We start from the raw sequence: 14,381 nt of genomic DNA, 5'->3' as shown, positions 1-14,381 counted from the left end.
TGCTTTCCTCTGCTCATAGCACCTGAAATCTTTAAGCCGGCAAAAGTACATAGAATCCTTTTTGCACTTTGGGTCTCTCTGACTTCCACCACTTCTCCCTCATTTCTCCCTCTGCCTCTGCTTTTAAGGATTCCTGACATTATACCGGGTCCACCTGGATAACCCAGGCTAGCCTCCTCACTTCAAAGTCAACCTGAAAGTCAACCTTAATTACATCCACAAAGCTTCTTTGCTACTACAGGGTAACATATTATGGGCACGATATTTCATTATATTCACTGTCCTGAGGATTAGGGCATGGAATCTTCCTGAAGACCAAAATTCTGCCTGCTATGCTCAGAACCTATTTTATTGACCTAAACTTTAAAAAAGAGACTTTTTTTTTAACAGGTCATATTGTCCAAAATTAACAACTCTAACAAAAATGTGAATTTTCACTCCTAACATTTATACATCCATTTCCAGGAATGGCTAAGATTGGCCCTGCTTAGGTCCAGTGTCTACCCCTGTACCAGTCACAGGGCCAGCTTACATAGGAATGCAACCAGTGCAATCACCCACGGGCCTTGGCTCAGAGGAGCCCCATGCTTGAGGCTTAATTAATGCTCTGCAGATATTATTTGTAGCACTCTGAAGAAGTACTACAAATCCTATCAGAATGAATACAGTGAAAACCGTAATTTGTTTTGTAAATCCAATAGACAGTGGAGCATATCCTGAGGGTTTATCTGCTTGGAAAAGAGTATACATCTCTTTCATTTTTGCAGAATAGTTCCAATAGGTACAAAATTCTTGGTTGGGATTTTTTTTTTTTCCTTTAGTGCTTTAACAATGTCATTCAGTTGTTTCCTATATCTTAACGGTTGAAAAGTCAACTATATTTTTGCTTCTTTGAAAATATACTTTTTCCTTTTAAGTGTTTTATCTTTTTCTTTGGTTTTCAGTGGTCTGACTACCTACCACATATCCTAATTATGGTTTTTCACTGTATTTATCCTGATAGGATTTGCAGTACTTCTTAATTCTGTAGGTTGATATCTTTCATGAGTTCTAGAACATGCTTGGCCTTTATCTATTCAGATAATGCTTCTTCCTACCACAGCCTAGATATTTTCCAACTGACTTATCACCCAGTGCACAATCCTCTCCACAGCTGTGTCGAATTTACTATTAAACTCATTTATTGAGTTCTTCAGTTATATTAGTTTTCATTTCTAGAATTCCTTTCAGTTCTTCTAGATTCTGACTCACTAATAAAATCCATCTTCAATTTTTAATGCATTGATTACTTTTATAGTCCATGTCTGATAATTCCAAAAGCTAGAACACTATGAAACTGTTGCTATTTTTCTTGTTTCGTATTTTTTTTAATCTTGGTCCTGGCTTGTGATATACATGGTAATTTTTTTATAGAATGCCAGGTGCTGTGTATAAAACTTATAGAGACTCTGCATGATGTCTCTTGCTTCTGGCAAGGGCAGACAGTTAAAGGCAGATCACCTGAAAATCACAATTGAGTTTATCAGAAGCTGATTTCAGTTTTTGTAACTTTATAGTCTATTTCTAGTTCTAACTCCTAGGATTTAGCTCTTCGGGGGTCCCAATTAAAAGTTTAGAATGTTTTACCAGGGTCCTGCATCTCCCTCCCTGAATTCTTGTTTGTGAAACTGCCAAAAATCATGCTCAGCATCTCTCATCTTAGGGACCACTGCTTTGCTTCGCAGCCTCATGGCCTGTGCTGTTTACAAAGGGCCAAATAATCCAAGGAGAAAAGTGTCACTGAATACAGGGCTCACCTCAACATGTTTTTCTTTACTCTGGGGTCTCTGCCCTCTTGGTAGTACTACAATCCCTTTAAGTATTCTTTTTAACACCATGTTCTGATTTTTTCAGTATGGGCCTTAGCTTCAAATAAAGTAGGCTATCATACCTGAAAGTGGAAATCAGATATGGATTGATTCTAGTGGCTCTCTCTTTATGCCTATATCCATATCTTACTGGTTCCAAAAATATTAAAGATAGGTTGACATATTTATGGGCTACTTTATTTTTCTGTTTGAAAGCTAAGCTGCTTACTTCTTAAATTTTTCAAATATTTCAATTTTTCAAGTATTTCTGATAAAATTATTATTTAAACATATTCAACATGCTTCTCCTTAAAGTTCAATCTGAATCCATACCCATAAGATATAATGTGTATATGGGACATTTGGGAGCGCCTTCTTTGTAAGTGCTGTCTTGAACTTTTTTTTTTTAAGTGCTGTCTTGAATTTTTTTTTTTTTTAAGTACTTTAAGTACCCACTATTTCATAGAATGCTGCCTATATAACTTTGTTCTTTGACAACTTCTAGTCATCTCTCAAAGGATATGAGATTTATGCAATGCGTTGAGCAGAAGCTATGGATATCTCCTATAGGTACATTACCATAAAGTCTCAATAATTCAAATTGAAATTTATGATCACTGAAACATTTTTAAGCTATAATTTGTCTCTGAACTAAGAAAATGTTTCATTGCATAATTAAATGTATAAAAATTGTGAAGGCAGCTTATCCAACTCAAGAAAGGAAATTGCTGTTAAGGACTACCCTAAGAGGACCAAAACTTTTTATACGCCTCTGAAGAGTATTTATAAAAGCAGTTTAATTTATATCAAATAATAGCAATAATATTTATACTGTCATTTTTTTAAGTATCATTTGTACATACACTTAGTAAAGAATGCAAATCATTATGGGTAATTGAAAGTGCCAAAAACTAAATCTCCCATCAAAACAAACTGCAGCCCAGGATTTCACTCTCCAGCATTTTTACTGTCAATTAATTTAAAACAAAAACCAAAAACCTAGGTACTTCTTTCTATCTATAAAGTCTTACTTTGAAAGTCATGTTCTCTCTAAATTTATGTTCCTGAAATGTACAATGGTAATTGAAAACTCAAAAAAATATTTGGCTCTAAACCAAAAAAAAAAAAAAAAAATTAGGAGTAAGTATAGATAGAATAGATGAGGATTTACAATGATATTCTCCCAGCCCAACAGATTAACTGACATTTAATACAATTATAGGTCATTATTCGGTATTATCATTGCCCTGGGCATTTGTTTCAAAACATGGATTTCGTGTTTTAGCAGACTGCAATTAATTTCCCTTGGTGGGTCAAAGGACCTTTAAAGATTTACAAGCATTCAAGACACAAAGAACTAGCACCTTTCTTTCTTTTTCTTTCTTTCCAAAGGCTCTATTCTATTTCATCTATTTCCTTGGCTCAAATCTTCATAACTCTTTGCTCATATTTACTGCTGGAGATGTAGCCATCACAGTTAGAAAGTGGCAATTACTTTAGCATGATGCAAACCAACAGTCAATATTATATGCACACTAATATTTATATTAAAGTATTATCACTATTGATATTATTGAAGAGACCACATTTCAGGAAATATTATATCAGAAATTTCATTACAGAAATGTGGATAATCTGATAGATATATAGACACTAGAGCCTGCATGACTTCTTTGCTAAGAGCAAGTGTCCTCAAGCAAACCATCACCACAATAGTTAGAGCTTTATTGTTTGACAGGATTTGATGGGAAGCCGTTTAAATCTTTGCTCTTCAATTTGTCAGCCAACTATATGTTCTTAAGCAAGTTACTTACCCTCTCTGTACCTCAGTGTTCTCATCTATAGAATAGGAATAACAACAGGTCTACTTTTCTGGGTTATTTTTAATAAGGATTAAATAAAAATGAACATGGAACTCAGCCCAGTGACTAGAAAATAATAAACATTCAATAAATACTAAAAACTGTTTTGAGGCACATGTTATACATCACTAATTATTCAAGAATGCAAATCAAAACAATGAGGTATCACTTCACACCAATCAAAATGGCTATCAAGATAAAGTCTACAAATAATAAATGCTTGAGAGGGTGTGGAGAAAAGGGAACCTTGTATACTGTTGATGGGAATGTGAATTGGTGCAGCTAATATGGAAAACAGTATGGAGGTTCCTTTAAAAATAGAGCTACCGTACTATCCAGCAATCCCACTCCCAGGCATATATCCAGAAAAGATGAAAACTGATTTGAAAAGATCATGTACCCTAATGTTCATAACATCACTATTTACAATAGCCAAGTCATGGAAACAACCCAAATACCCACCAATAGATAATATATATAATTATATATATATTTATAGATAGATAGATGTGATGGAATATTACTCAGCCATTAAAAAGAATGCAAAGTTGCCATTTGCAGCAACACAGGTAGATCTAAAGAATATGATACTAATTTCACAGGATTTCCATCCCACATTGTTATGATCATTATACAACTACAGATGTGATAAATTCATTTGAGTAATAAAAAAATAATAAAATAAAAAAATGAAAAAAAAAGAATATGATACTAAGTGAAGTCAGAGAAAGGCAAACATATGATATCACTTACATGTAGAATCTAAAAAATAATACAAATGAATCTATATACAAAATAGGCAAAGAGTCACAGACATAGAAAACAGACTTTTGGTTACCAAAGGGGAAAGAGAGGTAGGAAGAAATATATTAGGAGTATGGCCTTCATAGATAAAAAGTTCTATACATACAATAGATAAACAACGAGGATTTACCACATAGCACAAGGAACCATACCTTGTAACAACTTATAGTGGAAAATAATCTGAATACACACACACACACACACACACACACACATATATATATATCTGAATCACTTTGCTATTCACCTAAAAGTAACACAATCTTGTAAATCAACTGTATTTCAATAATAAAGAAGAAATAAATTTTTAAAAATAAAGGGACTTCAGCTTTATGAAAAAAAATATTGTGGTTAATTTTTTTTTCCTCTTTGTAGATTACAAATCCTTTTACCTTTGCCTTTGGACCTGATCACCCCAACACTCTTACCAACGCAGTGGTTACCTATCTTTGAGAGTGTGCTTTGTTTCATAGCAAGTACCTTAGTATGTTTCCTACCTCAGGCTTTAGGATCTCATCTTAGTTCACACATACACACTCCAGGAAAGCAGCAGTGTAGACTGAAGAAAGGTTTAGACACAGCATTTGTCCGATTGAAACATAATGTCACATAGGTAATTTCCAATTTTCTACTAGCCACAATAAAAAGGGAAAATGAATAGGTGAAACTAATTGTAATAATATATTTTATTTGACTGGATATACCCAAACACTATTATTTTAACAAGTGGCAGTAGCCACATTTCAAGGGCTCAGTAGCCACATATGCCTACTGTATCATACGATACTGGTTTAGAGTCAAAAAGACCTGCATTCAAATTTTAGCTCTGCCATTTTCTTGCCATTTACTTGCTAAATCTCAGTTTTATCATGTTAAAAATAACTCTTTCCACAAGATTTAGTGTATACAGAAGTAGAAATATAATGTTGTACATATGGAACTTGTATGTTACAAACCAATGTTACCTCAATGAAAAATAAATTAAAAAATAGGTCTACCACCCACAAAAATAGTAACTATCTCCAGATAGTGTTATGAGAATTAAAATGGCACATACAGAGCACCTAGCACAATGCTTGACACGCAGCGCTTTTCATTACAGGACAAATCCTTCACCCTAGCCTTCTGCCCAAGAACTGAATGCTGGCACAGTATGCTATAATCTGTGACCTAGCCTTAGTTCCTTCCCTTCCACCCTTGCTAGCAACTACAGCCTTTCCCCCATCTGCACAGCTCTCCCTTTTGCTTCCTAGCATCGATCAACTTGACTGTGTGGAATTCTAGAAGCCGTGGAACCTCTTAGTCATGACCCAAGTATGTGGTCCCAAGAAACTAAAAAGAACTGTTCCTGAAAATATCCTTCTCCTCTGACCCTGTCTCATCCACCTCCCCAACTGTTCCCGTGGCTTCAGCTTCCCCAGCAAATGCCATCACAGCAATGCAGACAGACTGACCCTCAAACACTGAAAAGGATCATTCCGCAAAATAATTAGCCAGAACCCTTCAAAAAGGGTCAAGGTCAAAAAAGACAAAGAGGAGTGTCCGTTGTGGCGCAGTGGTTAACGAATCCAACTAGGAACCCTGATGTTGCGGGTTGGATCCCTGGCCTTGCTCAGTGGGTTGAGGACCCGGTGTTGCCGTGAGCTGTGGTGAAGGTTGCAGACGCGGCTCGGATCCCGCATTGCTGTGGCTCTGGCGTAGGCCGGTGGCTACAGCTCCGATTCGACCCCTAGCCTGGGAACCTCCATATGCCGTGGGAGCGGCCCTAGAAAAGGCAAAAAGACAAAAAAAAAAAAAAAAAAAAAAAAAAGACAAAGAATGATGGAGGAACTGACACAGATTAAAAGAGACTAGAGAGACATGAAAATTAAAAATGAATTACAGGATCTTAAGTAGGATTTTGGTCTAGAAAGAGGACATTAGTGGGAAAACTAGTGAAATTCAAATAAGGTCTATAGATTAGTTAACAGTATTGTATCAAGGTCAATTTTCTGGACTTCATAACTGGACTACAGTTGTATATAATGTTAATATTGGTGGGTATAAGATGAATAAGGGGAGTTCCCATTGTGGCTCAGCAGGTTAAGAACCCGACCAGTATCCATGAGGATGCAGGTTCAAACTGTGAGCTGCAGCAGAGCTTGCAGATGTGGCGTTGCAGGGGCTGTGGCATAGGCTTCAATCCTTAGCCTTTAAAAAAAAAAAGGAATAAGGCCTGAGGAGCTAATGTATAACATGGTGATGACAGGAACTCTATTATATAATTGAAATTGGCTGAGAGAACTTAAATGTTCTCTCTCTTTCTCTCTCTTTCTCTCACACACACACACGTACAAGGTAAAATGGTGACATGTTAATCAATCTGATGGAGAAAAATCCTTTCACATGGATACATATATCAATTCACCCTAGTGTACACTTTAAATATCTTACAGTTATAAGATATTTACCTTAATATTTTAGCTTAAAAACTAAATTTTACCTTAATAAAGCTCAAAAACTATTAGGGGATATATGGGAACTCTCCATAATATTTTTACAGCCTTTAATTTTATGTCAAAACAAAAAGTTAAAACATGTTTAAATGTGATTAATCGAAATTTATTAGGAAGGAACCTCTGTCCCAAGGGGGCTGTTAATTGATATATCACTATAAAATGGTGCTACTTATGTGAAGTCAATGGCAGTAAGGCCATCACACAGGTTAATGAAAAGTCAATTCCAAAGTATAGAAAATCTACCTTAATCACCACGATTAGTTTGCAAATCCACTAAGAGAGTATGAAGTCACCTATATACACTCAGTAATACTGAGGACTTGATGACAGCAGATGATGTTTTGTGTCACCAATAATGCTATTAAATAAATATACCTTTTGACTTAACCATACTGAATAATGTGCTTAAACAATAGCCCCACTGATACCAACCTTTTATAGAAAGAAAGTGACAGGAAAAGATGTGGAAGCAATGCAAAGAAGCATGTTCCAATATGCACCCTTCCTCAGCCAGACTTTTCTTGCTTTAGGAAACAGCCTTGGTCACTAAGTCCTGAACAAATTTTCTTGCAATAGAAGGGACAGTCGGCTAGGCTACATCCTGTGTTCCTGTAACATGAATTAGCTCATAGGCAGCTGGTAGATGGAGAAAGAATTTCAGTATAAAGCCTAAGCTGCACTGGTTCATATGTGATTTTCTTCCCAGGTCATTAATGTTTTGCCTCATTAATAATAGCAACAGAAAGCTAAGTACACTAACAGCAGCCAGCTAGGAAGGAATCAGTATTATGCGTTCAACCTTCCACCTAGAAGTGTTTATTGCAAGGTTAACTGGGATCTTTCTTTTAAAAAAAATAAAGTTATAAATAAACAAAACAAAGCAACACAAAACAACGAGCTGAGCCTACATCTCTCAGATCAGCACATTTTTTAAAAAGCTTGTAATCTTTTCTCTACTTGCAGCTTCAGATGATAATGCCCCTGGCCCTTGTAAACACAGATAGTCTCAAACCTTCCTCATGTCTCCTTCCATTAAGCTACTACACCTTTTTGTTTTAAGTAAAATCTGACATTTACTGCAGTGTTTATTTATTAGAAAATTCATATGCCTTTTAATATATAAACACATACATAATATTATAATAGAAATGCTGCATTTCCACATACTCTGAAAAAATAAAATGCTGTCCCAGGGTAATTTAAAATATAAACTGTCATACTACATTGTTTCCAAAGATTTCTTATGTATCAATGAAATGTGTTATCAAAACAATTAGTATCTTACATATTTTATATTTAGTCAAAAATTCAAAATGTAGTCATGCATTTCTATATTAGTCACACATTTCTTACACAGATAGGATATTCTAATATAAGGACATGTGTCTAGAAAATATTCTTGCTCATAAAACGAAAAAGATGCTTTAAACCATGTTTTCTACTGTATTACATGACGCTAAAGATTGTAGTATGACTTCCTGTTCATCAAAAGACAGCAACAATTACTGCTTAATGATTATTTGTTGTTCAATAATACGATACCAATCACTAAGCATCCTTATATGTAAACAGCTCCTGCTAGCAACTAGCATTATGAAAGAAAATTTGTTTTATTTGTACATGATGGAGAAATAGCACATAATTAACTCGTGAAAAATACACTTCAACCAAAGTAGCTATAATTTACTACATCAACTGCAATTTGAATACACAGCTTTTGAAGTTAATTTATATATTAATTATTATCACTTTAATATTTATAAAGAGAATAGTGTTCCCTTTTTTACATCGCCAATAATATGCTAGGGTACTTTTATGGACCCATGCACCCTGAATTTCAAGGAGCCTTTTTTTCCCCATTACCTATTCAGATTCACTGGGTTAGAGATAGTCAGCATGTTTCCCACGGGGGAAAAAAATGCTGCACAATTGTCTGCTTATAGTGTGACCTCTTTCACTTGGGTGGGTATCCTCTCCATCACCGACTAAGTGAGGATGTAACCTTGTCAAACCAAAGGCAAAAGAATAATGAGCACACGACAGGCTAACCCAGCATGAAAAGGTTGTTAAGGAGGCTGCAGAAACAGTGCCCTGAATGACAAAATAAGAGTATACTCCTAAGAGTAGGCTAATATTAGAGAAAGCACTCGAGAACACGAGAAGCACTTAATCCCATCCTTGGATGCCTGCCATACAAAACTCCACTCAAATTTATTTATTCCATTAATTACTAACCAGATTTAGTTAATATGTTTTCCAAAAAAAAATCTTGGGGGAACAGGCTTGACAATATCTCTTTCCACAAAGCACTAGCCAAAGGTAAGTATGAACAAGTAGATAACGTTCTGCTTTTACCAAACAACTGCAAATTATCACCCAACAAGAAACAATCAGTCCAATTCAAGAATCAGAAATATAAGTTGGAAGGCTTCATCAAACAGTAGGATTTTACTATCATTAAAACAAATGACAGTAACTGCTACATTAATTGCTACCACTAACTGGCAACACGGGAAATCATATTAAAACATTTTTATAGGTAACTGAAACCAGCAGAAATTAGGCAAGTTCTGTGGCAGCCTTCTCGGTGTGAATTTGCTTTTAGAATAAGCAAACAAACCTCAAATACAAACCATTCAAGCATGTACTAGGACTATCATTGTGTCAGTTATGTACATTTTGACATTCCTTTTCTACACTAAGATTGGAATGAAATTTTGTTCCCAATCAGTCATAATACTTTAACAGAGAAACAGTGCCACCTTTTGGTCCTGAACAAAAGCCTCCAGGCTACTAGCCTTCCAAACTTCCTTTTTTCAGTCAAATTGCTGATAGATATAAATGTCACTGAATTTCATGTCACAACTATCATCTTCTAGAAATATTTGGTAGCTGCCCAAGCTAATGAGAGTAACATGAAAGCTGCTTCCAAGATGCAAAATTTCAAAATAATCCAAATACCAAATACAGGTAATACAACATAAAAATTTCTAATCAACGTTTCACCAAACACATTTTGCCAAAGCCAAGTACGTCAACCAACTGATATATTTTAAGGATAAAAGAAAAATCCTTTTTTTATAGCATTGTTACATTTCAAAATTGATTTCTTTTAAAAAGCACCATATTTTAAATTGACCTATTAATTTAATCATTGACAATATGGGTTCCAACAGTGAATTACGAGTGAAATAATTATAAATAATCTTATAAACAAATAGATAGTATGCCTCTGATTCACTTACACTAATGACACAATGTCACCACGTTGTACTTCAAAATTCCTCACTTTCCAGTGGTTCAAAAGCACCACATCAGACGATTGGCTCCCCCCGGGATTCAAAGAAGGCTAAAAAAATAAGAAGAAAGAGACACATCTATCATTTGTATTTTTCAATCTTCATGGTTCCTTGCACTTCAGAGCTGTAGTGCAGTTCAATAAAACATTTCTTTTTTTTTTTTTTTTTTTTTTTGGGTCTTTTTGTTGTTGTTGCTATTTCTTGGGCCGCTCCCGTGGCATTATTGTTGTTGTTGTTGTTGTTGCTATTTCTTGGGCCGCTCCCGCGGCATATGGAGGTTCCCAGGCTAGGGGTCGAATCGGAGCCGTAGCCACTGGCCTACGCCAGAGCCACAGCAACGCGGGATCCGAGCCACGTCTGCAACCTACACCACAGCTCATGGCAACGCCGGATCGTTAACCCACTGAGCAAGGGCAGGGACCGAACCCGCAACCTCATGGTTCCTAGTTGGATTCGTTAACCACTGCGCCACGACGGGAACTCCCAATAAAACATTTCTAATGTAGTAGCTTTCAATAAATTGCTGTTCTAAAATAACTGCAAATGATGAGTTTTCAAAAAGGTTCATTGGGATTCTTCACAGGGAACCAGAAAAAAAATAATACATTACCAATACTTATTTGAAAGGAAAATATGCTAGATATTCAAATCTTTACTAAACTCCAAGAAAGAGGCATGGAAAGCTGTGAGAAGAATTAACAGGAAGAAGTGAACCAAACCTAAACAACATAGCAGTATTTTGTTAAATATTCAGGTAGGATCTAATTCCACAGTAGTACACATTATTGTTCCATTTGGGGGAAAGGTGAAATAATCTCAGATCAACTGGGAAAACAACCATACGAAGAAGTCTAGGGACCAAAAGTAAGACATGATAGGACAGTCTTGGAAAATGGAATTTCCTGCTTTGGCATCTCTTTTCTCCAGAGAGCATCCAAAAAGGGTCCTGACCCCAGTTTAAACCTAATGAAATGAGTACCCTTCGCCCGAGGATTCAGACAAGTCTAGATGTCTCTGAGGATTGACGGGGCAGGAATTAAGATATATTGGGGGTAAGAATTCATCTTTATTTAGGTCAGGAACCTAGGCATAAAAAATTGAGGAACCAGGATGCCAATATACCTGTCACCTGGACAAGGGTGCAGAAAAAGCCAAGAAATATCAAGTCTGACATGAGAGGTGAGAGTAGTGAACAAAAGAATATGAAGACTTGGGAGAGCTTTTTCCCCTGTTGATTCTCCAGGGTCTCTGAGAACGTCCTGAAGTGAGACAGCAGTTTCCGGGGTGGTGGGAAAGGTTCCAAACCACTCCTGATTCTCTCCACCTTCACAGGAGTGACAGCAAGAGGAGACACAGCCACAGCAACCAGGGCAGAAGGGAAGAGAACAGTGGGTGCCAGACAACAGCCCATCCCTGCAGCAGTGGTGACATACTCTTTTGTAGAGATTCCTGGAATTACTTACCTGTAGATTTGTGCAAAACCTACAAAGCAGATTTGTGTGAAACCTAAAGAAATTTTCTGTGGGGGTTATTATCATGACCTTATCTTTGATTCCCCAGACTTTCCATGGCCAAAAACATGACTTATCTTGGAGAGCTCAAATACTCCTGCACCTTCTGCGACTTCTGTGTGAAAATGCCTAAATATCTCTAAAGTTAGTTTTGAACTCCCTGCTACTCAACACTTGACTATCTAAAATGCAACGTGATTTAATGGTACTTGTCATTTCCTAACAAAGAAAGTTTTCTTCCTTATTTTCTTACACCCTATGTGCCATTTTCCCAGTCAACCAAATTAAAATCTTATATTTTTACTTGATATCCAACCAGTCACGAAGCTAAAGGGGTTTTTTTCCTTCATAATGTCTTTCACATATGGCCCATCTTTTCTCTCTACCATTATCCTATTTCAAGCACCAATCATCATATAACAAATCATGCACCTACACGAATCAGTCTCTCCCCCCCCATGTCAAAAGTGAATGATTCCATTTCTTTCTGGCTATATGATCTCAAGCAAGTTACTTAATTTTATTATGCTTCAATTTCCTTACTAGTAAAATAGTGATATTCAGTAACTATTCCCTAATTAATAATTAAATAATAATAGCCAATACTTACTGAGAGCTTATCATGAGCAACACATTGTTCTAAGGGCTTTACAAGTATTAACTAACTTAGTGAGGTCATTTAAAGTGCTTAGAACAGTTCTTGACTTGTGGTTACGCTCTCAATAACTTCTATTATGGATATGACTAAATCATAATTTTAATGAGAGGTAATTTTATACCCTTTTCGCAGGCTTCTCCTCTGGCACTATCCCTAACAAGAAGTAGAGCTGATATGGCAGAATAAATCCAGGGGGCTTCCTTGGGCCATGGTGCTAGGGAATGGAGCTTTTGCCATCACACAATAGAGATGGGCTAGAAGTCAGTCCTCCATAGGGGTTTATTCTCTCCCATCCATACTTATCATTCATATTCTCTACCTCTCTCTTCCTCACCCTCTCTTTGAGTTCAGTATCTTGCAAGTCCTTGTACGGTGCAGGAGACCACTGGCACCATAAAATCTCCTTCCCATTGCTCTTTCACTAGGTCCATTTCTTTTCCTTGTCATCAGAGTAGTGAAGAACAGAAGTGATTTAAGTATTTCCAATGACATTTCCTTAGTCTCTTGTACTGTTTTTCAAACATTTGTGATTACGACTCATAATAAGAAAGGCATTTTATACTGTATCCAATACACACATGCAGAAACACACATCTGAACAAAATGTCACAAAATAATAATTACCTTTGCTACATATGCCCTGATAATTTCTATTCTCTCCTAACCCATGTTTTTAAAATTCTGTCTAACACCAAACATATTAATTTCCCACCCATTATTACTGATTTTGCAACCTACTAATAAGTTGTCACCTACAGGGCTAAAACAGGGCTTTGGATGATCCTTCTTTAACCTTTTCCTATGAAGGCTGCCTTTTTCCAGAAGTCTACCTTCAGTTCTTTCATCTCTGTCTTCATTTCCTTAGAGAATCTCATCAATATTCTCAGTTGCAAATACCACCCACACACCTACGAGTGAGTATTCTATGTGTAGTTCCTAATCACTTGCTCCTCCTCTGTACTCATTCCATAGCACTTCATACTACACTTAGCATGCTGAAATGTCATTTTTACTTACCTGTCTTCACACCTAAGCAGGAAACACTTTTTATCCATTATGACCACCAATTAAATTTCCACTCTATCCCCAGTGGCTATTCTGAGATTCTAGCACATAATTCTAACTGGTTGCTGGGCATCTTATCTGATCATGCCACTCCCCTACTGGAAATTCTTCACTAGCTCCAATACTACTAGCATGACTGTCTTCAACATAAAAATCAAGACACACCTGATCTGTAGGATTCTACCAATCCCATAATTCCTACAAGATAAAAGCAATTACAAGCGCTAATCTATACAGAGGTTATTTCTTCACATTGCCAAATAAATATTTTTGCCTGAAATGTTTCCCCCTCTTCCCACCTTCCCATCAGCTGTTTAACTCATACTTCACAACTTGAATTCCATGAGGCAATGTTACAGGAATTTTTTCCTCTCACTCCTCATCTCCATTAGGTGATCAAAACTCCCAATTTCCCCATCAAAACCTGTGACTGCTTCTATCACAGCAGTTTTAAGCGCATATTGTAATTATTGGATTGTCTCACTCTCCAAGAGTCTACAAGGATTTGGGGAATAGATTATTTCTTACGTCTGCATTATTGACACCTGGGCAAGTAAGATGATTAATGAATTTTAGTGCAAAGAATTTCTTAAAAATCAATTAATGAAAGTTTCAAAGACTCCCCAAGTTAACATACCCAAAAGAGATCATATTCCATCCGAGCCCCAAAGTTACTTCCATATACCCCTCCTTAGTTACAGTATCACCAGACACCCTATCCCCACACTAGAAAACTCTTGAGTCAGCCTCAACTCCTAACCTACTAATAAGTCGTCACCTACAGGGCTAAAACAGGGCTTTGGATGAGTCACCTGTCATCAGACTTTCCCTCTTCCC

The 14,381-nt window shown here is 36.5% G+C and overlaps 1 protein-coding gene across 5 annotated transcripts in view; it reads right to left on the bottom strand.

The window, feature by feature from the left end:
* Window positions 1–14,381, bottom strand: part of IMMP2L (inner mitochondrial membrane peptidase subunit 2) — a 923,412-nt gene that overhangs the window by 845,894 nt on the left and 63,137 nt on the right. For all 5 annotated transcript variants that reach the window (XM_021079089.1, XM_021079086.1, XM_021079087.1 and 2 more), the window contains one exon: window positions 10,257–10,360. In XM_021079089.1, the coding sequence (XP_020934748.1) occupies window positions 10,257–10,360 (104 nt within the window). The remainder of the gene's footprint in view (window positions 1–10,256; window positions 10,361–14,381) is intronic.

Source organism: Sus scrofa, chromosome 18 (assembly GCF_000003025.6).
Source record: "Sus scrofa isolate TJ Tabasco breed Duroc chromosome 18, Sscrofa11.1, whole genome shotgun sequence".
NCBI lineage: Eukaryota > Metazoa > Chordata > Mammalia > Artiodactyla > Suidae > Sus > Sus scrofa.
Note: the sequence above shows the minus strand (reverse complement) of the source record. Positions and strands in the feature narration are given on the sequence as shown.